Here is a 25,889-nt window from a genome sequence, read left to right on the forward strand (position 1 = left end):
AGCGATTGAGAGAACAAAAAAGAGAATTGAGAATGAAAGAAAGCTTGATTACATTAATGAAATCTAATAAGAAAAGGCAACACGGTGCCGAGAGGGAGAGACACCATTACAGAGAATTGCTTGCTTGCTAGAAAGTTTGATTTCTTGATCCCCCCTAATAATGCTTAGAAAAATAAACTAAAGTTACAAGACTTGACCTAACTAATCTAGAGGAACATAATGTAAGTACATGAAATAAAGCTACTCTATATTTACAATGAAAAGGACTTAGTTTTCTACAAGGTAAAAACAGGTCCGTTGTTAGCAACCTTGTCTTTGACATCCCGGTCTTTGCGTGCGGCGTTGTCTGCACGCGCGGCGCTGTTGTCATATCCCTACGGGTGGGCGCTGGCGAGGGCTATCGGTGGGGGCGACAGAGGCACATGCGCATTTGTCACTTGGCGCAGTCAAGACCACGGGGTCGTCCATGGCGCTAGGCGTTGGGAGGCTTGCTAGGACGCCATGGGGCGCGTCTAAGGGGTCATGGAGCATGGTTGGAAAACCGACCATGACATTCTCCCCCACCTGAGTTGGCGTCATCCTCGGCACTTTACTTGCAAAATAATCATCAATAAGGCTTTTGTAGGCTTTGAGGTTTGTTCCCCTCTCCCAAGTATTCTCCTCTGCATCACAGCCCTGCCATTTCACCAAGAACTCTTGGTGATCTTTCCTTGAGGCGTGATTTACTCGATCATTGAGAATAGCTTCAACACGCCTTTTCTCGGTTGAATTGGGGCCTCGAATACTGGGTATTATAAGTTGGCTCCGTGAAGGATCCTCCATGTCTTCCCGAAAAGGTTTTAAAAGACTGACGTAGAAGACGGGATGGATTTTCCACCAGGCTGGGGTATCCACCCGGTACGCAACTTTCCCAATGCGTCTTTCAATGGACAAGGGTACAATGTATTTTTGCAATAGGAGAAGGTCATGGACCCCTGCAAACAAGTACCGCTTTGGGATTTTGACCATCACTTGTCTCCTACTTGGTATTTAACGAAGCGACGATTTTGATCAGCATGCCTCTTCATCTGCTTTTGGGCTTTAATGTAGAATATTCCACAGCACTATATACACTGCCCGTTACAAAAGAATATGGCATTCATGACTGTCGTTACATATCCTTCAGTGGTCCTCACAATTGGCATTGAAGAGGGGTTTGATCCTAGGACCTCATCCCTAGGTGTATCTATAAATAGTGAGCTCTATTATCATTGTAAGGGGATTTCTCTGGCAAACTTATGCTGTAATCTATTCAAAGCTCTACACAATTTTATCTTCTTAATTTTTGGTTTCGTTATTGCTGTGCCCGGAAGTTTCGCTCCCGAAATTACTATTTCTGCTATTTCATCTTTCATATCAAGGCTAAGTGTTACATATTTCTTCAATTCATTTATTATTCTAGGATCGAATTAATTCACTTGTCTAGAAATCGCGTATAAATTCAACTATACCGTTTTACGAGTAAATAATATGAGTATAAATTTATGACCTATTTGTAGGTAATTTTCACAAATTAGATTTGATAACTGTTTTAAAAATTCAGGAATTAATAGCCTATAAGAGAAGAAATTATAAATGAAGAGAATTGATAATCCAAAGAAGGATGTAGATAATTTACTTTAGTGTAAAAAAAGAAGAAGATATTTTGGTAAGTTACAAGACATTACACAAAGAAAATATCAAAAACAAGAAAAGTCAATAAAGAATTTGGAAAGCTACAATATAATTCATGTATTTTAAAGAATGATAAAAACTTGAAACAAAAATAAAATAAAAAAAACTTAAATCAATATGGGATAATTGAAAAATATAAATTTATTGTACAGATGGTTTTGTCTTGAATAAATTAATGTTCTGCTTCTGCTTCTTGGAAGAAGCTAGAATTTTCTGCTTCTTCACAAAAGCAGAAAAACTATTTCTGATGCTGGCCGAAAGTATTTATCTGTCATGGCCAAAAATAAAATTTTTTTTAAAAATACTTTTGGCCTCCCAGAAACTTGCTCAAACAGGCTCTAAGTGTTTTGTAATAAATTGTAACACCAAAACTTATCATTTTTCAACTTATATAAACTAGAAGCAAGTAAAGAAAACCCCAAAAATTTAAAAAAAATGAAAAAATGAATAATAAGGTTGGAAATTGGTAGGCATTTGGAGATAAATATAGGGGAAAACCGAGTCAACGCCATAAAGAATTGAACGTCACCGGCCGCGTTTTACCTCCGGGAAATTGGTGCTATACCACCCTATTTATCGCATATAGTTGAAGCAGTAATTAATTTAAAAATATATCCAGATCTATCACAAGTTCTACAAACAGTGTTTTAAAAGACGAGGGCGTGAGGCGGGGCTTTTTACTTAATACGGGATGAGGCAAAAGCTTTAAGACATGGGGCGTAAGTCCCACGGATCTTTAATTTTTTAAATTTATGAATTAATAATATAGCATTATAACACAATACAATATAAAAGATGCATTAAAAGTTCAAGAAAACTAAAAAGAATTAAAGAAATTCATATAAAATAAAATATTTAGCATGTTTTACAAGTATAAATAATACAATACTATTAAAGTTACTATGAAATATAAATTAACTCCAACCTCTTAACTTTCAAACAATTAAAAATTATAATTTCTTAAAACATATTATAGTAAATACACAATAAATAATGTATTTCAGGAAGATCAATGTAAATAATGCATTTATAGAGATACAAATTAAGAAGGAACTTAGGGAGAGGATTAGTATGTTAGCAGGATCTAGAAGAGCTAGAAATTGCCCAATTTTGATACAGAGGTTATGTAGTTAGAGTTGTTAAAACTGATAGCAGTTAGAGTTCCTTGTTATTGTTTGTTTTTTGAGAGCTAGAGAGATTCTGATCCTCGTGGACTGGAACAACTGGATGCTCTTAGTTTGTAAATTGTTTGGTTTATTATGGTAATATTCACAAATTATTGCCACAAAAAAAATACACAATAAATTTTTCAATACTGTAATTTAAAATATTACTGCTTCATGAGTAAATGTAAATTATTTCTAAATAGAAAAATAAAAATTGTATGATACTTTTGAGAGACATAGAACTAAGACATGAAGATCTATCAAGTAAAGATATAAATTTTGGTTATCTATTTTTAAAAGAAATACACAAATGATATTCACCCTCACAATGTTCTCAATTAGTAAATATGCAATATATGTTTCGTTATTTGAGTTATTCACAATTTTCATATTTCTATAGATAAAAAGAATTTTAATCATTTATTTGTTAAAGAATTTTGAGAGCTAACAGTGCAAATTAGTGAATTCAACACATGATTTGTATTGGAATTGTTGGGCGAGTCCCGAACGTTGGGTGTTAGGCGTGTTTAGGGCGCACCGTCAAGCGCTTGGGGGCGTAAGCCTCAGAGGACTAAGCCCCACACATAAGTCTCAAGGCGTTTTGATAGCGCCTCGTCCCGAGGCGAGCCCGAGTTGAATTCCAGAAAAGTCTTTTAAAACAGTTCTGACAAATGACATATTTATAAGACATGTTTGTGTTGTTCAGTTATTCACAATTTCTAACGAATTGACGAGATTTAATATTATATTTATACTACCTATCATATTCAATTGGTCACAAATCTTATCGAATAACAATGACTTGTGTTTCAAAAAAATAACCTTTCCCAATTTCACGCGCTTTGCCACATTTCTTTTTTCTTTTTTTTTTCATTTTTGGATGACAGGAACTAGGATTCGAAGACAGTAGGTGTCACAATTTTCTTTAAATGTATACTCTACTTTATAATGACTAATACAATTTGTTAGGAATCTATATCCGTTCGATTTGATCCCTTTTGAGTTTATTGAGGTCAACTTAATAGGCGTTTTTTATTTGCATATAAAAAAATCACATCTCAAATATCAAGAAACAAACGTAATTACCATTTTAAATAAGGTATCACACCTTTATTATTAACAACACAAGTAAACAATATTTTCAGTAGAGAGTTAACTGCATTCGCTAGCCAAAAATATATATATATATATATATATATATATAACACCTTTTGTCCGTTTTTTTTTTTTTTTGGAGCGGCTAAAATATACATATCTTCTTCTTTATTTAATAACTTTTTCGTAGGAGGGGGCAAGATGATGGGGTTAATAGGGAAATGCAGATGAAGCAAACTTATTGCAGAAAGCAATAACACAACTGCTCTGCTCCAACAATGAGCATTACATGATAAATATGAACTGACAGATATTCAGCAATTACCCCCCTCAACTCCAAATTACCACCAAGTCAATGACCCTAAACTCAATATCCAAGAAACATCAAAATGAGAAGAACACTTACTTGATTGATCCTCATTGCAACTGAAAGCAAGTAGAATTCCCTATCCCAGCTTCTCAATAGAAATTACATCAGCTAAAGACTAGCTTTCGAATCACAAAAAGGAAACGACTGAACAGCGCATGCCAACAGATAAAGAATAATTCCCTAACAATTTTGGGAACACTAAGCTAAATGAAAGCTCCATTGGATTGTTAGATTTTTGCAACCCTTGGAACATCCACGGGGAACTGGTTGATCTCATCCATCCACGGGTTCTTCTCCCTGGCTGGATTAATGGATCGTAAAGCTTTCCAAACTGCACTGTTACATTTGAAACCTGAACCAAATGCTATCTGCCAAGTTCGGTCTCCCCTCTTGATCCTTCCCTTAGCTTCCGAGTAGGCCAATTCATACCAGAGAGAGCTACTTGAGGTGTTTCCGAATCGATACAATGTCATCCTCGAAGGCTCCATGTGCCAGTCAGTAAGTTGCAGGTTTTTCTCTATTTCATCTAACACAGCTCTGCCGCCGGCGTGGATGCAGAAATGCTCAAAGGCCAATCTAAAATCTGGGATATAAGGCTTGATCTTCATCTTCAACAGTTTTCTTCCCACGAGCGTTGCGAAGAAAAGCAACTGCTCGGACATAGGAAGCACAAGTGGACCCAATGTAGTGATATTGGTTTTTAGCGCATCGCCAGCTACTGCCATCAAATCCTTCGACAGCGATACTCCAACTTTTCCATTGGGATCTTCCATTTGATAAACACAAGAAAAGCACTTGTCATCAGAACCTTTGTGAGTTCTGACAGTATGAACCAACTGGTACTTTGATCTTCTTCGCTCAGATCCTTTGTTGGAGAGCAATACAGCAGCGCCTCCCATCCGGAATAAGCAATTCGGAAGGAGCATGGATTTCTCAGTCCCAAAATACCAGTTCAGAGTGATGTTTTCCATGCTGAGCACCAATGCATAAGTATTGGGATGGACTTGAAGAAGATCTTTTGCAAGATCAATCGATATTAAACCAGCACTGCAACCCATTCCACCAAGATTGTAGCTAACAATGTTTCCACGAAGCTTGTAATGGTTCACGATCATTGCAGACAATGAGGGTGTTGGATTAAACAAGCTGCAATTTACAACTAGAATTCCAATATCCTTTGGCTTAATACCGGTTTTAGCAAGGAGCTCATCAATGGCACCAAACATAACAATTTCAGCTTCTTTTCTTGCTTCTGCCATACAAGGATTTGGCGGTACCCTCAACACAGCTTCAGGGAGATAAGTCGATTCACCAAGTCCAGACCTCTCGAGAATTTTCCTTTGGAACTCAAGAGTTTCATCAGGGAACGAACCAGTCAACTTTGACCTCTCCATGAAAATCTGTCTGGTGCATTTCCTAGAATCTTCAGGCTTATAGCACGAGAAGTCAACAAGGTATACAGGGCGAGGACGGGTTAGGAAATAGAGGGTGGACAGGAAAACCAAAAGGGTGGAACATATGACGACGGATATGAGATTGAACCTAAGCTGCTCCCAAAGAATATATATATCACTGAGCGAGAACGTAGAGAGTTGAGCAGCAAGGACAACAACTAGAGGGGATAAAAATAGGTACATTCCATGAGTAATGAGGTAATGATATCCAAGTTTCACATACTTCAGTTTCACGGATTGTTTGAAATCAGGAAAGTTTCTGGAATAAGAAGGGGCATTACTAACTTGGGCTTCTGGTTTGGATTCACTCATTTTGATGGAACTCAACAACTTTTCCCTACCCAAAAGGCCAAAACTAATAAAACCAACAGCTCAAGATTGAATTTTTTTGCTTAATAAATGGTTTCAAGATTGAATTTTTATAAGGTCAAAGGGTTTAACAACAAAAAGGGTTCCTAAAACACAGCCAGATCTAACAAAGGAAATGAAGAATTTCAAAGGAGTACCTCACTCAGTCCAAGATTAGAGAAGCTCCTGCAACCAAAATTAAGAGGGGGCAAAACAAAACAAATTTGAATCAGATTTCATGTACATTAGCTACATTAGAGTCAAACATAAGATCTAGCACAAAAACCCAAATTCTCAAAAGCTTAAATAAACTAAAAAAAGCAAAGAACCCCATTTCAATACAAGCATCTATGAGCTTAAAAAGGCATCAGTTTAACAGAATCCCAGATCAAGAACAAACCTTTTTGTCAACGCAGAGTACCCCACTAACGGAGAAACTTATGAACTCTGTGTGTGTGTGAGAGAGAGAGAGAGAGAGGAGAGAGAGAGAGAGAGAATGGTATTTGAAAGAGGGGGTATAATCAGGTTTATTAATAAATAAGAGGGAGTGGAATGGAGGAGGCAACACTGAGAATCTGAAAGTGTTGTATACTAGTTGTTTGTGGGGCAGCCAAGAAAGTAGGACGAAAGAGAGGATAAAGCAGTGGATTTTGGAACGTTGAAACTTCAAAATCAAGAAGAATGGAGGGTTGAGATTTGATGTTAGGGAGAGAGAAGTTTGGTTTCGTAAAGATTTTGGACTGCTCGTGGCTATGAATAAGCCAATCGAATTTGACCACAACGTGCCAATGTGTTGCTAGGGTAGTGGCAGCCTGGCTGCCAGAATCCACAACACTAGAAAACAATTTTTCGTATTTTTCTTGCTTTGCTCTTTTTTAATCAATAATCAACAATTGAAAAATACTATTTAAACGTAAATCTGGTATATATTATCTTTATAATAATTATTTTCTTTTATAATTTTATGTCGACGATTCTTCCCTGGTTGGCTTCTTTACTGTTTTCTATTGAAATTAACAGTTAGAATTACACGCGTCAAAGATCAATAATATGAGAAATAACTTTTCAGGACTCCTCTCAAACTAGGATAATGCAGTAAGGGGTCATATGGTAGGATGTATAAGAATAGTGCGGAATAAGGTGTATTAGTAATGCAGAGATTAGTAATGTATGAGTTAGTAATTCAAGCATTATTATGCAGATATTATTTCTTATCTACTGTTTGGTGTGGTGTATTTGTATGGGTCAGAATCCGACCCCACGATAACTAACGAAGCTAATCCCGTCATAAGCTAATTCATGATTAATAAGTGGTACGACCACTTAGAATTAACGGTTTTTAACCCTTGCCTGATTTGATCAATAAGGCCACGGCCCATCCGCCATCATGAAGGCGAAACCCCAACGTGGTCACGGCCACTAATTGCCTGCTCACGAAGCTCATAGCTATAAATACCAAGAGAGAAAATCCTAGAAGGGGGGCTCCTTCTTGGTCACTATCCAGGAAAAAGAGAAAAAACACAATTATACCCATATTATGAGAGAGTAGAACACCATTGTAAGGCCCTGAACCTCTTCATGGAGAGGCAGGCCAAATCAACATTATCAATAAAGGATTTTCATGTTTCTCCTCCTAACTCTGAGTACTTATTTTCGTTTCCTTCAATTGGTCCAATGGATTATTACGCTTTGCTATGATTTTCCCGTGATTTAATTATGTTGTTTTATACTCATAAGGTATGTGATAACTTTTGAGCAAATAATTTGGCGTCGTCTGTGGGGATTTCCTAGCAAAATCGTGTAGTTCTTCCCTAGACCAAAAAGGAAGAAACGCCAGAAAAGGAAAACAAAAGCAACCCAGCTCAAATAAGCCAAAGCGGCATGTCGGACAAGGGGAACTCGAAGATCTCAAATCAAGATCCAAGTCCTCTCTCTCTCTGATCTCGGATAGTGCAAAGAAGAAGAAGAAGCCCCTCCTAAGGGAAGATCTCTGTAAGGCATCTCCCGCATCCCTGATACGAGCTCCAGCCAGAAACTGGCACGGAGATATCTCGAGCCGAGAGTCGCCTCAAGACAACCTATATACCCTGGTTGGGAAGACAACGGATAAGCCGCTCAAGGTCTCGAATCAAAACCGAGCTTCAGCACTCAATACCCACAATATTGGACTCAGGCTATGCGCCTTCGCCACTAAGTTCAACAACAGCTGAACTAAGACCCAGGCTATGCGCCTTCGCCATTGAATCAAGGCTATGCGCCTTCGCCACTAAGTTCAACAACAGTTGAACTGGGCCTTCGCCACTAAGTTCAACAACAGTTGAACTGGGACTCAGGCCATGAGCCTTCGCCATCAAAATCGACTAAGTTCAACGACAGTTGAACTGGGACTCAAGCCATGAGCCTTCGCCATCAGAACCGACTAAGTTCAACAACAGTTGAACTGGGACTCAGGCTATGCGCCTTCGCCATTGAATCAAGGCTATGCGCCTTCGCCACTAAGTTCAACAACAGTTGAACTAGGACTCAGGCCATGAGCCTTCGCCGTCAAAATCGACTAAGTTCAACGACAGTTGAACTGGGACTCAGGCTATGCGCCTTCGCCGCTAAGTTCAACAACAGTTGAACTGGGACTCAGGCCATGAGCCTTCGCCATCAAAATCGACTAAGTTCAACGACAGTTGAACTGGGACTCAGGCCATGAGCCTTCGCCATCAGAACCGACTAAGTTCAACAACAGTTGAACTGGGACTCAGGCTATGCGCCTTCGCCACTAAGTTCAACAACAGTTGAACTGGGACTTAGGCTATGCGCCTTCGCCACTAAGTTCAACAACAGTTGAACTGGGACTCAGGCTATGCGCCTTCGCCATTGAATCAAGGCTATGCGCCTTCGCCACTAAGTTCAACAACAGTTGAACTGGGACTCAGGTTATGCGCCTTCGCCATTGAATCAAGGCTATGCGCCTTCGCCACTAAGTTCAACAACAGTTGAACTGGGACTCAGGCCATGAGCCTTCGCCATCAAAATCGACTAAATTCAACAACAGTTGAACTGGGACTCAGGCCATGAGCCTTCGCCATCAAAATCGACTAAGTTCAACAACAGTTGAACTGGGACTCAGGCCATGCGCCTTCGCCACTAAGTTCAACAACAGTTGAACTGGGACTCAGGCTATGCGCCTTCGCCATTGAATCAAGGCTATGCGCCTTCGCCACTAAGTTCAACAACAGTTGAACTGAGACTAAGGCTATGCGCCTTCGCCATCAGAACCGACTAAGTTCAACAACAGTTGAACTGGGACTCAGGCTATGCGCCTTCGCCATTGAATCAAGGCTATGCGCCTTCGCTACTAAGTTCAACAACAGTTGAACTGGGACTCAGGCTATGCGCCTTCGCCATCAAAATGGACTAAGTTCAACAGTTGAACTGGGACTCAGGCCATGAGCCTTCGCCATCAGAACCGACTAAGTTCAACAACAGTTGAACTAGGACTCAGGCTATGCGCCTTCGCCATTGAATCAAGGCTATGCGCCTTCGCCACTAAGTTCAACAACGGTTGAACTAGGACTCAGGCCATGAGCCTTCGCCATCAAAATCGACTAAGTTCAACGACAGTTGAACTGGGACTTAGGCTATGCGCCTTCGCCATCAAAATGGACTAAGTTCAACAACAGTTGAACTGGGACTCAGGCTATGCGCCTTCGCCATCAAAATGGACTAAGTTCAATAGTTGAACTGGGACTTAGGATATGCGCCTTCGCCGTCAAAATGGACTAAGTTCAACAACAGTAGAATTGGGACTCAGGCTATGCGCCTTCGCCATCAAAATGGACTAAGTTCAACAACAGTTGAACTGGGACTCAGGCCATGAGCCTTCGCCATCAGAACCAACTAAGTTCAACAATAGTAGAACTGGGACTCAGGCTACGCGCCTTCGACATCAAATCCAACGAGTTCGACCTCACTCAACCATAAGGCTAGACGCCTTCATCCTCAAATCTAACTAGTTCAACCGCAGTCGAACCGGGACTCGAACCAAGCGCCTTCATCGTTGAACTTAGCAAAGTCCAACCTCCAACGAATCGAGGCGCAGGTTAGGCACCCTCGCCCTTCAAGTAAGTACTCCCAACTCAAACTAAGATTGGGGGCACGTAAAGTCCGGCCCCGGTCAAACTACAAGGCCGCGTTTTCTATCATTACGGCAGACAGTTCGACGCGCCCGAACCGTAACTGAGGCTAAATGCCGCTATCGCCAAGCAACGGCTCCGACTTGCTCACCCCGAGTCGAAGAAGAAGAGTCGTCAACAATTAAAAACTAACACGCCTACCAGAGTCGAACTCGAAGGCAAATCACCCCTTCGAGCGCATGCAAAGAAAAATCTAAGGGGGAAAAAGAGGAGGTACAAAACAGATACAAGGCAAATAACGGAAAGGAGATCTCATTTATCCACGAAATTAATTGCGGGTCATCCCCGCTTACACCCGACCAAGGCCGATCAATACAAGGAAAGAGAAAAGAAAAACAAGAAAAAATGCATAACATCTTTTTGCTCGGCGCCATCCGCGGCACCATCTGCACTAGCGTCAGCCTCTAGCGTCGCCGCGTCAAAACCACAGTCGGTACGGGCCTCTCGAGCCTTTTGACGCGCTCCCTCGAAAGCAGCTTTGGTCACGATGTCGGCCTCCCACAAATTCTTATATACATCACGTTGGGCCTCGGCAAAGACCCTAAGTTCGCGATCCTGGCTGGAAGAATCGGCTTGGTCCCGTAGGCGCTGATTCTCTTCTTCTAAGGCTGTGATCCGGTCCGCCATGACTTGGGCGCCCTGCTCAAAGACACCGATCCGCTCCTCGAGACTCGCTTCTCTAAATGCCGCAGCAGCCCTCTCCAACGCCCGTTGGGACTCGTGCACGCGGATAGCTTCCTTCAACGCCCCAGCCCTTGACGAGGCATCCCACACCTGAAGCTTCAATACCGCGACTTCACCCTCCAACGCAGTCACTTTCCCGCTCCATGCCGCAGCGGCCTCCGCCGCCTTAGCCTGGCCCTGGCGCTCACACTCAGCTGCAGCCCTCCTCCCCGCCTCGAGCTCCTCATCCTTCCGCCGGAGCTGCTCCTCGAGAGCACTCGCTCTGCCAAGTGTTTGCTGCATCTGAAGCTCCCACCTCGCCAGTTCCTCGACCAAGGTCCGACTACGGGGATCATTCCTCAAGCGCGCGTGCATCTCTCGGCACCGCTCTCGGTAGCGGCGGTGCTTCTCCAGCGCCCGCAAAAATATCCCCGAACGGACGTTGGCTCGACGAATGCTCTCCACCTCCAACAAATAAGACTGCAAAGCAAAGACAACGATTAAGATAAAGGAATAACTAAGGCAAAGAAGAAGCGAACCGACGTCATAGTACATACCCTCAAGCCTATCACGGCCACTTCATTCATCAGTCCGATATTCGTAACGTCCCTCAACGATGCATTCTCGGCCTCCGAGCATAGCAGCTCGAACTGCGGCACCAAGCTTTCCCCTTGGAGCAATAAATTCAACTCCGTGGGAACCTCGACGAAGCGAGACCGCCCCTCTGCCCGCACCGCTGAATAGGTGAAGCCTTCCTGGAACATACGAACGTCGTCGGGGTCCAAGTCGGATTCAGACTCGTACTCATCTCCTACAGCATCCACTTCTCCTTCCGCCACCAGCGAGGTAGAACCACCCGCCGTAGCCATCAAAGGAGCGCTTGCCTCACCAACATTAGCAGCCGCTGAGGAACTACCTCCCGTCTCAGCGACTGGAACCACCGATCGAGTCGCCGAAGCGACGGCATCATCATGTCATAAGCCAACCGGGGCAACCCCTATTGCGTGTCCACCCTCAGGGTCAGGCGCCGCAGCCACACTCCACTCCACATCCGCTGGGGGGGGTCCAAATTAATTACCATAGGAGGAGCCGGCGTGAACACGACCCTACGCCTTATCAATGGCCTCTCCTCCTCCCTATCTGATGGCGATTTTGCTCTAGGGCGCAACCCTCGATGGCCCCTCGTCCCGAAGTGCGGCCCGTGCTGGAGAAGGAACCACTGAAGATTCAACTGATGCCGCCCTCGGTATTGGGCGCGACACCGGCGCTGCAGTAAGTCGAGCAATTGCACCCGGCCGACGGAAGGCCAACTGAGGGGCCCTGACGCGGCTTGCCCTCCCTGATCACAGAAAAACAAAGTTGATGAATAGAGTTGAAACAAAGCGGAACAGAAGAAGAAATCAATTTTTTGCCTGCCACAGGCCTACGGCCATGCCTCTCCCAGAAAGACGCCCATGTGCGTATCCCCACCGTATGGGGGAGCACGGCCTCAACCCACTCACGAATCCCAGCCAACGGAGTCGGCGGCAACTTTTCGGCTACAAAATTGATACGAGTTAACGTATATGAGCACAAGACGTAAGGAGGGGCAGAAAAGGGAATTCGACGATTAAGGAACTTACGTGCATGATTCCAAGCCTCTGGGAACCCAGTAGAGCACGCCACTAAATGTTCAGAGCCTGATGTAGAAGAAGTGCTCGAAAGGGCGAGGGTCGAGCTCATCATCCAGTTTCACAGTCAGGCCCCTCGTCCCGCGAGGGCACGCTCGAATCATGGAACCACGAACTCTCTGGGGAGCGTAGAAGCTAAGCACATGCTGCAGCGTGACCTCCCTACCGGCCACTTCTGCATATTTGATAAGCATTGCTAATAATTTGTAAAGAGAAGTAGCAAGCTGACTCGGGCATACCCCGTAATAACGACAGAAATCAACCACTAGCATTGGGAGCGGGAGCTTAAACCCCAACTTGAAGGGATATGCATAAAAGACGCAGTATCCCCTGCGGTCGGTGTGGACCCTCTCCTCGCTTCTAGCGAGAACGACGTCAGCATAGCTGGGGATGACCCCCTGTCCCCGTAGTTGGGCCATCCCAATCTCCCCCATTAACGGGGCTTCATCCACCTGATCCTCCCCACCATCGGCGGTGAAATCAGTCATCGGACCTCCGGGCAGAGATACTATCTCGTCAATCGATGGAGCTTCATCGGTCTCCACCAGTTCTGCACCGTCCATTGCCGGAGATGGCCCTTCAGTCACCGGAGAGTTAACCGGAAGATCCGTCGGAAGAACGTTTTGGGAAGAACTGCCTGCCATTGTTGATTCAATAACGAGAAAGAAACAAAGTTTGAGGGACAAAGACGGAAGTTATATCAATCGAAGAACAAAGATGAAGGTGAATTAGCAAGAAGAAAAGCTTCTTCAGAATCTCTCTCAGACAAACAATGAGAATATAAAACAAATGAATGAGTCAGCCCTTATTTATAAGCAACACAAGTGGCTTTCACAAGCCCCAATAGCCTTCATTAACTACATGACCAACCGCAAACCGATTCGGTTCTGCAGAAACGCGCATCATTATGATAGGCTCCATGAAGCGGCTTTTCAGTCACCAACCGGCGTCTCACTTGCGAAACGGTTGCAACGACCCATGAACGCCGAGAGGATGTTCCGTGCGCCTTCAGAATGATGGACGTCGCCAAACACGTATCCAGCGTACCCCTACTCCCTTTGGCTGCACAACATATGACTCGTCCACCATGGTCGACGGTTATGCTCCCAAACAAACGTAAGGATCAGAGCGCAACAAAGCTCGACCTCACTCGAATTAAGTTAACGGGTCAGGTGCCTTCGCCAAGGGGGAAAGTTCGACCTTGACCGAACGATGACTTGACAACATAATAACAAAACACTCACACTCTACAAGGCTAAGGGCCATCGCCAAAGAGAATTCGGCCTCGACCGAAACGACAACCGACCTCCCTATCTGAGTTTCTCAAACTACAGTCGATGAAATCCGCTCATCGAGCTCGGCCAAGGCACGATCTCAATAAGCGGAGGGACTAACTGTATGGGTCAGAATCCGACCCCACGATAACTAACGAAGCTAATCCCGTCTTAAGCTAATTCATGATTAATAAGTGGTACGACCACTTAGAATTAACGGTTTTTAACCCTTGCCTGATTTGATCAATAAGGCCACGGCCCATCCGTCATCATGAAGACGAAACCCCAACGTGGTCATGGCCACTAATTGCCTGCTCACGAAGCTCATAGCTATAAATAACAAGAGAGAAAATCCTAGAAGGGGGGGCTCCTTCTTGGTCACTATCCAGGAAAAAGAGAAAAAACACAATGATACCCATATTATGAGAGAGTAGAACACCATTGTAAGGCCCTGAACCTCTTCATGGAGAGGCAGGCCAAATCAACATTATCAATAAATGATTTTCATGTTTCTCCTCCTAACTCTGAGTACGTATTTTTGTTTCCTTCATTTGGTCCTATGGATTATTACTTTTTGCTATGATTTTCCCGTGATTTAATTATGTTATTTTATACTCATAAGGTATGTAATAAATTTTGAGCAAACAGTATTAAAAATTATAATGAATTGCATAATTTTTGAGAAAAACAATTGTTTACAAAAATGCCCTCCATATTCTCTAGCTTTAAGGGGCTTTAAGGATAATTTTGTCTTTAATCATACTAATGCATGCAATAGCCTTAGTATTACAAATATCTTGTTTTCTATGCATTACTTATACATAGGATAATACCAAGTAAGATGTATAATTAATACAAATATTAGTTATACTCATATTAAAAAAATATACCAAACAAGGTATTAGTAATGCATAGAGCTAATGCTTGCATTATTTTTTCTAATACCTTGATAATAAATAAACGAACAACAATGACGGTTAGAGATACATGGAATAATTTTATAGATTGGTCATCAACTTTTACTTCATCAAAGTCATAATATCAATTTTTGCAAGAAAAAGATAATTGTGTACCTATATATAGCGTAAAAAAAAAAACAGAACAACATATCCAATATAATCCCCACACGTAGGGTTGACGAGGATAATATGTATGCAGACTTTATCCCTACCCTGTGAAGATAGAGAGGCTATTTTCGGTGACCCTCGACTTAAGGATAAAATGAAAATGAGCAGTATCAACAAGCAGTAACAGTGATAGAGTAAAATGACTGAAGCGAAAAAAAATAACAAGTAGACACATACCTCCACAAACTAAAATACTAGTCTAAGAATGGCAAAGGAATACAAGCAGCTATCCACTAACCTTCTACCCTAATCATCGAATTCTACACCCTCCTATCGAGGGTCATGTCTTCCGTAAGCTTAAGTCACATCATATCCTGCGTAATCACCTCACATTAATACTTCTTAGGCCTACCTCCATCTCTCCTTATGCCCACGACGGTCAATCTAAAAAAACGACGAGTAATTATAAATTGGGCCCCGGATAACACAAGTAGGATGCGTAAAAATTGCACGGGGCACCCTATTTGGTCGCCCGCATTTAACCTATATCCATTTTTTTTTTAAATTTTTAACTTGTACCCACTTTTTAAACAACTTCAGCCCCCTTTCTATTCCAAAGCCCTCCGCCTACTGGAAAGCATTACTGCATCAATAGGTACATTACTTCCTTTAATGTGGGTTGTCCTCTTCTTTCATTGCTGCAAACTTTTTCTCTAATGTTTCTTCGAGATTTACAACTTATTTTATATGTGCAGTGTTGCTCTGAAATTGAAGCCAAAGTAGAAATGTACTATTGATTTCATGACGAAGTGAAGATATCAAGCTACAGAATTCTTCTAATTCAATGCAGGAAAAATTATTGTTTCTAATATTTTGAACTTGAGGGTTTCTTCTGTGCGATATGCTGAGTACATTTCTGCACACACTACGTAAATGTCTTACATGTTCATAGGTTTTATTGGCTCTTGTGATGTTTGTAATATTCAATTTGGAATAAGTACAGTTTTTACTATAGTACGATTGGATCAGATAGCATAAAACATGAAAGCATAAAACATGCTGAAGTTAATCAAATATAGAACAAAAACTTCAGCTCTAGAGCTGAAGTTCCCCAGTTACAAAATAAAAACTTCGGCTCTAGAGCTGAAGTTTTCCAGTTACAAAAATAAAAACTTCAGCTCTAGAGCTGAAGTTCCCCAGTTACAAAACAAAAACTTCAGCTCTAGAGCTGAAGTTTGCCGATTACAAAACAAAAACTTCAGCTCTAGAGCTGAAGTTCGCCAGTTATAAAGACAAAAACTTCAGCTCTAGAGCTGAACTTCGCCAGTTACAAAACAAAAACTTCAGCTCTAGAGCTCATTATTTCTTCGAGATTTACAACTTATTTTATATGTGCAGTGCTGCTCTGAAATTGAAGCCAACGTAGAAATGTACTGTTAATTTCATGACGAAGTGAAGATATCAAGCTACAGAATTCTTCTAATTCAATGCAGGAAAAATTGTTGTTTCTAATATTTTGAACTTGAGGTTTTCTTCTGTGTGATATGCNTTTTGCGTGATTGCCTTTGCTACTTCAGCCCCGTATGCTGAAGTTATGCGAAAAAGCGGGTACGCTTGCAATTTTTTTTGCAAAGCAGGCACAAGTTAAAACGTGACACAAAAAGCGGGTATAGATGCAAATGTCCCCTACACAAATAGCTCAAATTTACCCTTTTTGGCTAACACAAGTAAACTAGCCAAAATAAAAAGGGAAAATCTCACTTTATACCCATTAATTTCAAACTATTTACCCTTTAATACCCATGCCCAAACTATTTACTACTCCTACTCATGAAGCCCAAACTATTTACTCAGTTTTTTATTTACTCTATTAAAATAGCTTTTCTTTCAGCACAGAGAATTTGGACGAGGGCACATATTGATCCACATGTGGTTTCACTCGTGTTCCCTATTGTGCGTACTTTTGAAGAATCCGTACTTTGATTCAATTTCATCCATCTAAACTCTCTGCATTTTCTGAATCTAAGAACTTTTGAAGAATCAGTGTTGATTCAATTCCATCCATCTAAAAGAATCAGTGCTTTGAAGAATCAAAGCACATAATCTTTAGCACTNGAAGTTATGCGAAAAAGCGGGTACGCTTGCAATTATTTTTGCAAAGCGGGCACAAGTTAAAACGTGACACAAAAAGCGGGTATAGATGCAAATTTGTGATTTTTATTTAGAAAATAATATTTACACGGTACGTTTCTACTACTTTTCAATGTATTGATGCTTTGTCAATCTACTTTTACATTTTACATTTTTTTAACTTTGAAAATTGTACTTGTAACATTGGAAAGTCAAAACTACAATGATCAATTGAAATACAGCTAAAAGTATTAACTTAAAACAAAGTGAGATTCACGAGTTTTGACTAAGTACTACGAAAGCCACCGCCCGAAATAAAAAAATGTTAGAAAGCTTTTTAGTTCTCAGTTCTATTAATTACCCCTTTAATTTGGCCAGCGATCGACAAATTTAATTACTACTATATTATATGACAATAACAACAAAGATACATTGACTAGGCAAATTTTCATATCCGCAGCCATACTTCAGTATTGCAGCAAGTTCTAGAACTTGTGGGATTTATTTAAAAATACATACACATGTTACAATAACAACTAATGTCACGGTTCAAGTTCAAACGTTCACTTTGGCTATTCATTTAATTATTTCTAAGTTTTTTCGGTTTGACTATTCGATATCTAAAGTTTTAGAACTAATTAATTGAGAAAACTACCCTCTATAGCCCCTCAAAATTTTAATAGCCCATGATTTGTACCACTTACAAAAAATGGCCCTTCGGCCAAAACATATTGCATATAGTAGCCAAAAGGAATGAGTATGACAACACAAGTGCATGTAGCTCAGTGGATAGGGCGTCTATTTCCTAAGCTGAAGGTCGTAGGTTCGACCCCTACTTGGCGTGATGGAGCAACCCTTTTTTTCCTTTTTAAATTGTATTTTTTACTTCTGGATCTAATAATATTAGCTAAGAATTGAATGACAGTCTATTTTGTATATTTTTTGTATAGTAACAGTCTATTTTGTATATTTTTTGTATAGTAACAGTCTATTTTGTATACTGACAGTCTATTTTCTATATTTTTTGTATAGTAACAGTCTATTTTGTATAGTAACAGTCTATTTTGTATAGTGACAGTCTATTTTGTATATTTTTTGTATAGTAACAGTCTATTTTGTATAGTGACAGTTTATTTTGTATATTTTTTGTATAGTAAAAGTCTATTTGTATAGTGACAGTCTATTTTGTATATTTTTTGTATAGTAAGAGTCTATTTTGTATAGTGACAGTCTATTTTGTATATGTTTTGTATAGTAACAGTCTATTTTGTATAGTGATAGTCTATTTTGTATATATTGTGTATAGTGAAAGCTAATTGTATATAAATTGTATAGTGGCAGTCTATTTAGTATATTTTTATATAGTGATAGTCTATTTTGTACATATTTTGTATAATGACAGTCTATTTAGTATATTTTTTGTATAGTGACATTCTATTTTTGTATATATTTTGTATAGTGACACTCTATTTGTATATAAATTGTATAGTGACAGTCTATTTGTATATAAATTGTATAATGACAGTCTATTTTGTATAATTTTTGTATAATAACAGTATGTTTTGTAGAGTTCCACAGCTCTTTATAACAAATTCCACAGCTCTCCACACTTAAAAACAGTTCCAATGAAGAAAGTTTCCACCTTTAAACCCCAACTGAAGCAGTTAGCACCGAGAAATACCTTTTTTAGATCCCTAGCACCAAAATCAAAATCAGATCCCAAGGCTGAAAAATCAAGATTACTTAACCGTTACAGCAGGGCACCTTGTTATGTGAAAAGAAAAAGAAAGCCCCAGTTGCAGAAAACTTCAAACGCGCATCCCAAAAATCTCAAAGAAAAGGCGACCAACTACTTGTAATTAAAGCAAGTCTCAGTACTACTAGTATATGAATTAATAAGAACCCTATACCCCAGATCAGAAATGAAATAAATAAATAATAACAAAATTCAAAGCCTAGAACTAAAAGTAGATATAAATGAGGAAAGCACTTTCTTTAAGGTAAGATTTTTCAACGCCCCATCACCTTCTGTTGGTGAAATTTGTTTCAAGGATTAAATCATTGCTTAGGAAATTGATGTGAACTAATACCGTCGCCGGCCAGTGGTTAATTCCGGCGGTGACTAGTAAGGAAGAAGAGGAAAGCGAGAGAAGCAGTCATGGTCATAGTTGGCTGGCTGGATTTCTGACGAGGGAATTCGATCAGTAAAGTTTCCGGCTAACACTTGTCATTATTTTTAGGTTATGACTTGTATGGGTCAATTTATGGGCTACCCGATAAAATTTATTTTGCCCGATGGGCTATAAATGAAGTTCTCTCTAATTAATTTGAAATCACATCGAGTAAGACCGTTAAAGGTAATAAAGGGCTTTCAATTACTAGATTTTTCATTTGTAAATCTTGAACTTGATACCTTTCATTAAATATAAAGAAATTTCAATCATTTTGATCACGCCCAACTATGCCTTATAAAAAGGACTCTGCGGACGTTGCAAATATAACCCGAGTATTACGCCCAGGGTCGAATCCACAGAGAGTTAACCTATCAACCACTATCTTCAGACCCACTAATTCTTCAGAACCAGCCTCCCAAATATTCAAATCTCAGTTGAGTGTTCTTTAACAACTAGCTTGCAAGTAACTAAATAGCTATAAACTAAACTAATAAGGTTGTAAACAATTATGAGGAAAAGCTAAGGCAATGGTTTCCCCTATTGATGGAATCCCTTCTGTTTATGCTCATACAAATTTACCCACACATCTCTATCAATCATGAACGCTAATCTTACCGCAAATCTCTCCCGAGTAATCACAGTAATTTACTATTGCACTCTCCCGAGATACACTAGCTTACTTTATTTAGCACGATTCACTTTAGATTACACCCAAGGTTTCGTTATCCCTAATCCCGCCTTTAAACCCGCAATTATATATTCCTCTAATAATCTAGGAGTGATGTTGTTCAACAATACCCTAAATATGCACTCTTTTCCAAGTTATGCACGCCAAATAGGCACAGCTAATTGAGGATCCTGTCAATTAACTACAACAAACACGAAGTTGAACAAATAGAGATTAAACTAGCAATTTGTATTCACATAAACAAGAAGTTCATCACCCAATAGGTTCCATCAAAACCTTAGACAAGGAATTTAGCTACTCATGGCTATGGGAAAATAAACTAAAATTGAATCATCATAAAAATCAAAAGAAAAGAAGAAAGATGTTTAGAGTATTCTCTCATAATGGTTTTCCTTGCTAAGAAACCTTAAAAATCAATACATGCCTCTCTTGGGCGAAGTCTAATGTTTTAAATAGGGTTTAGGTCTAAAAATCCCGTATTTGACACTTTGACCCCTGAACTTTCTGCGCCTGCCGCGATTCTGCCGCGGTCGCGGTAGAACCGCGGCCAATCACCCTCGCGGAATCTCTGAAGTTCTGCAGCTGCTTCCCACCGCGGTTCTGCCGCGGTCGCGGTGGAACCGCGGCCAAACCAGTTCTCTGAATTCTAAGGGCTGGCAGGGCGTGGCTTCATTGGGCATTTACACATTTGGCCTCTTTTCTTCAATTTTTGACTCCAAAACTGCTCCTTAGCCTTCCTTGTACATATATCACCTGCAAATCATGAAAAGCACTAATAAGAGCATTTTGTTATCACTTTTAGCATTAAAACTACACAAGAAGGTGATTATTTAAGGTGTGATTATAGTCAAATTCACCTATTATCACATTTTATCACACTTTTTTGGATAAGTTAAGTGGGGACAAAAATTATTAAACTATTTTTTATATTCGATTATTAATTCTTTATAAACTTTACTACACAAGATGTCAAATATTTATTATCTACTCTGATATCTCAAACTCTAGATAGAGAACGTTGAGAGTTGGTAAAGTTATGGTGGGTTGTTCAAACGAATCGAAGAATTCAAAGTCAAATATTAATTTGCTTGTCAACGTTAAAAAAGAAAATTGTGACCAGAATGACACATCATGCAATTAATTTGTGCACATTTAATATTGACGTTGTTAATGACGATGAGAATATTTCAATAAAGTGTCTTTCTTCGTAGAAAAGCTCGGATGGCAATTTGGACAGGCATATGTACACGGTTTACCTATCAAGCCCTACACTGCTATTCTGCCCATAACCTTAACTCAACAAAAAGATATGTGATGCATCATCATTTATTACTCTCAATTCGAATGATGTATACATGTGTAAGAAAATAAAGAATTTTAAGAAGAATTAAACAGTATTTTTGAAGGCTTCTTTAGACTCGTGTCTCAGGCTTGCTTCTGGGCAGAGCACTATCAAAACTTACTAAGAGCCCGTTTGGTCAAGCTGCCAAAATCTGTTTATTTTGAAAAGTACTTTTTATTAAAAGTGCTTTTGGAAAAAAAAAATTATTTGTGTTTGGCTGATTCATTGAAGAAGTACTTTTTGCAGTATTTGGTAAATAATCTGTGTTTGGTCAATCATTTCAAAAAGTGCTTTTGAGTGTCAAATTAACAAAAAAAGATAGTACCAAGGTCGTGTAATTCTTCTAAATATAAAAATGAACTTAAATACTTATCGTAAGAAACTTTTATTATTTTTTTATTTTATTTAATTAAAATATAAAACATAAAGTAAACAAACATATTAAAGATTTAAATCAATTTTACATATATAGTTATACTAAAGTATATGATATTATCTAGTATAATTACTTATTTTTATATGATGATTTAAATAATTAAAATAACATCATTCAGTATAATTAGAAGTCTATCCACAAATTACTATATATTGATAATCCATCATGAAATAATAAGTAAAGTCACTCACACATGATAATACTTCTCAACAATTTCATCTCTACTTCCATCACACAACGCTTCCATATTAGTAGAAGACTTGCCTCACATTTCTAGAGGAATATCAGAAGGCTGATCTTCTTCATCAATCTCTGCAGTAATGTCTTCATTAGCATAATAGTTGAATTCTTTATCGGTAAAAGAATGTTGTCGAATGAAATTATGTATAGCTACGGTAGTTGTAACTAGATGATTTTGAGTGTCAAACTTGAAAGATGGCATTGATCGTAAACTAAAAATAATTTTAAATAAATAAAAAGAAACCGTAAAAGAAATAGTTAAGTATGTTTAAATTCTAATTCAAAAAGAGTAACTAATTATTAACAACACATAATGTATAATTTATTTATTTTTTAAAAATTTAAATTCAAAAAGAAGCTAATTATTACCTAACCTTACTAACTTTGTCCTAAAATGCCAAATGGCCTATTGTGAGGCTGCCACTTGACTATATATGGATACATTTTCTTCTTCTTTTAATAATATATAGATAGATTATGCAATGCAATTGTATATTTATTACCTACTTGTAGGTCATTTTCACAAATCAGATTTGATAACTGTTTTAAAGATTCGGAAACTAATAGCATATAATAGAAGAAACTATAAATAATTATTTGTAGGAAGAGAATTGATAATCCAAAGAAGATGCAGATAATTTGCTTGAGTGTGAAAAAAGAAGAAGAAAGTTACGAGACATTACACAAAGAATAGATCTAAAACAAGAACAGTCAATAAAAATTTTGAAAAGTTACAATATGATTCATATATATATGATATCTTTAAGTTTAATAGGATGGTAAAAACTAGAAACAAAAATGAAAAGAAAAAACTTAAATTAGTAAGGGATAATTTGGAAAGTATAAATTTATGGTGAGGATAGTTTTGTCTTGAATAAATTAATTTTCTACTTCTGCTTCTGCTTCTTGGAAGAAGCTAGAAAAACTGCTTCTGCTGGCAAAAAGTATTTTTCTGTATTGGCCAAACAACTCAAATTTTTTAAAAAGTACTTTTTGGGGGGAAAAAAGTACTTTTGACTTCCCAGAAGCTTGGCCAAACAGGCTCTAAGGCTCAACCAGGAGCATATGCATGCTTAATGAAAGCGGTGCCACACAATATCGTTTTATCGAAATTTTTTATACTAAATATATATATTAATACTCTGAGGACATGGATAAGTAGAAAAAATTAATACTTGACATAAATTGTCTCTTGATGTGTTGGTTAAAAATTAGGCAAAATAGCCTAAATGGCAATTATACTTGTCCCACTTTGTCATGCCGGTCCTCCTACTTCACTTGTTTTCATCCAGACACTTTAACTTGATCAAAGCCTATTATTTAAACCCCTCTGACCGTTGACCAAGCACATGTGGCAACATAATGGTTGATCTGGACAAAGTGAGTGCAATTCACGCGAATAATGGGCGTGAATATGAGCATTTAAACCAGAAACACTTAAAATAAGAAGAAAAAACCAATTAAATAGGAATGAAAATAAAATAAGTAAAAAGAAAAAAAGAAAAAAAGCAAAAAAGGTATGTCTCTTTCTGTTCTTCCTCGTACCCACCCTCCTCCCTTTTTGTTCCCTCTGTACATTCTTCTTCTTCCAAGTAAATATTTACAATCTCAGCTTGATTACATCTCAATCAGCTGTTCTCAAATAAGATTGATCTCAAACACAAATAAAATTGTTATCTAGGCTGCAAAAATCTGAGGTTGTGATGATAATTTTTTCTTCTGTCTCCAGTCCCTTGCATTGTCTTCAATATTATAGATCTGAGCCGCCATTGATCTTCCTCTATTTTAATCTTTGAATTTCGGAGGTGAAAACCAATAGCCCTTGTTCCGCCATTGATTTTCCTCCATTTTCAACAGCCCTTGTTCCGCCATTGATTTTCCTTCATTTTCAATCTCTGTTCCGCCATTGATTTTTCTCCATTTTCAATCTCTGTTCCGTCATTAATTTTCCTCAATTTTTAAAAAAAAAAAACCCAACAACCCTTGTTTATGACAAAAGCAGAAGCAGGCCGGATTTAAGTGGTGGACATAAAAATCCTAGCAATGATGACGGAGAAGAGGGGAGAGACAGAAGTGGTTCATAGTTTCTAACCCTAACTAAGCGGGTAAGTGTAAAATGAGGGGAAAATTTGGGTTTGGGAGAGATAATAATCATTTCCCCTTTTATTTTCCTATGTGGCATATTAAATGACCTGGAGCCTACGTGGTTTAATTTTCTTGACGTGGCGTCCTACGTGTAGGAGATTGTATTACACGCACTGGTGGTCTCGTGTCATAAGTGTTTATTATACACGATTTGAAGGAGTGTAAGTGTTCAATTGGCAAATTATTAAGTTTGGGGACCGGCATGACAAAGTGGGACAAGTATATGTGCCATTTAGGCCATTCTGCCTAAAAATTATGATAAAGTAGAATTGAACCGAGGACCTTTTTCTAACCTAAAACTCTACAAATCAATTAGACTAAAAGTATTTCTTGTCTAGAAGTATACCCACTTGTGGAATTGTTGTTGTTGTTGTTGTCATCGTCTTGAAGTATGATAATTGAAGTTATTAATCCCGTACTTCTATAAATTTCGACACCGCTTACAAAAATTCCTACGTACGCCCCCGGGCTCAACGCGGGACTTAGTTCTATGAGGCTTACGTTCCAAACGTGTTGGGTTCAACTAGCCCAAAAATACTTTTAACATAGTGTAATATTGTCCGTTTTCGGCCAAGCCCACAGGATTTTCCCCAATTCAAACTTTGGATAAGAAGTATGTGTGTGTGTGTAAAATTTACTAAAATGTTAATAAATATTCGATTTAATCCCATAATTTTAACAATATAATGAGTTCAATAAAAAATTCAATCCATTAAATTTAAATTTTAAATCCGCCTCTTGTAACGACTACTGCAGTTTCAAATATAATATTACAGTAACATATATCTTATCGTGCCCATAATTCAAAAATTAATTTGCAGTTCACAGTTACGTCTTCCAAATTCCTAGCTACACCAACAAATAAGGAAGCTTCCCCAAATCGTTGTACAAATTTGTAAGAATAAAACCAAGTTTCTTAGCTTTTAAGTTTCCTGTGAAGGACGAACTAGGCTGATTGCCAAGACCAGGCACAGAGTCGGGATTTGTTTTATTGGTTCTGCATTTGGGATCGAGTCTATAACTCGTTTTAGTTATTAGGTTCACAATTAAATATTACTTTACGTATTTAATGGATTTTTTCTATAAATATAAAATCTAAGCAAAAGCTACCTAATTCGTCTGAACCCGTATCAATACTGTAACTCTGCCCCTTTTGCCATTGGCCCATGCATCACTCGCCAATAATGGGGTGAAATTCAAAAATAGCCAGATTTATAACTGGTCGTTCAAAAATAGCCCAGTTTCAAAAGTAATCGAAATTTAGCCACTTTTCATGTAAAGAAAAATCTGAGCGAAAACACTGTTCAAAACCTGGAAAAATACGCCAGTATATTATGCTGGAGTTCCAGCATAAGTATACTTCAACTCCAGCATATTATATTGGAGTTCCAAGATAAGCATGCTGGAACTCCAGCATAATATGATGGAGTTCCAGCATAAGTACACTAGAACTCCAGCATAATATACTGGAGTTCCAGCAAGTATACCGGTCCAGCATAATATACTGGAGTTTGGAGCACCGGTGCTCCAGTCTCCAGTATATTATACTGGAGCCAGCAAAGTATACCGGTCCAGCATAATATGCTGGAGTTCATACACAGGTGCACCGAACTCCAGTATATTATGCTGGACCGATCTCTGCTGCAGCAAAATAGTGGCTATTTTTTATTGACTTGATAAACGCCGGCTATTTTTGAATGACCAGTTCGAAAACTAACTATACCGTG

At 39.0% G+C, this 25,889-nt stretch overlaps 1 protein-coding gene across 1 annotated transcript; it reads right to left on the minus strand.

Moving 5' to 3' along the window:
* LOC109227291 (3-ketoacyl-CoA synthase 11-like) lies at positions 4,197 to 6,708 on the minus strand. The gene is made up of 2 exons (XM_019392400.1): positions 6,547 to 6,708; positions 4,197 to 6,332 (listed from the first exon to the last, which is right to left on the minus strand). The coding sequence occupies exon 2, from the start codon at positions 6,108 to 6,110 to the stop codon at positions 4,572 to 4,574; it is 1,539 nt and encodes a 512-aa protein (XP_019247945.1). The 5' UTR covers positions 6,111 to 6,332; positions 6,547 to 6,708; the 3' UTR covers positions 4,197 to 4,571.

The sequence above is a fragment of the Nicotiana attenuata genome, chromosome 6, assembly GCF_001879085.1.
Source record: "Nicotiana attenuata strain UT chromosome 6, NIATTr2, whole genome shotgun sequence".
NCBI classification, from domain to species: domain Eukaryota; kingdom Viridiplantae; phylum Streptophyta; class Magnoliopsida; order Solanales; family Solanaceae; genus Nicotiana; species Nicotiana attenuata.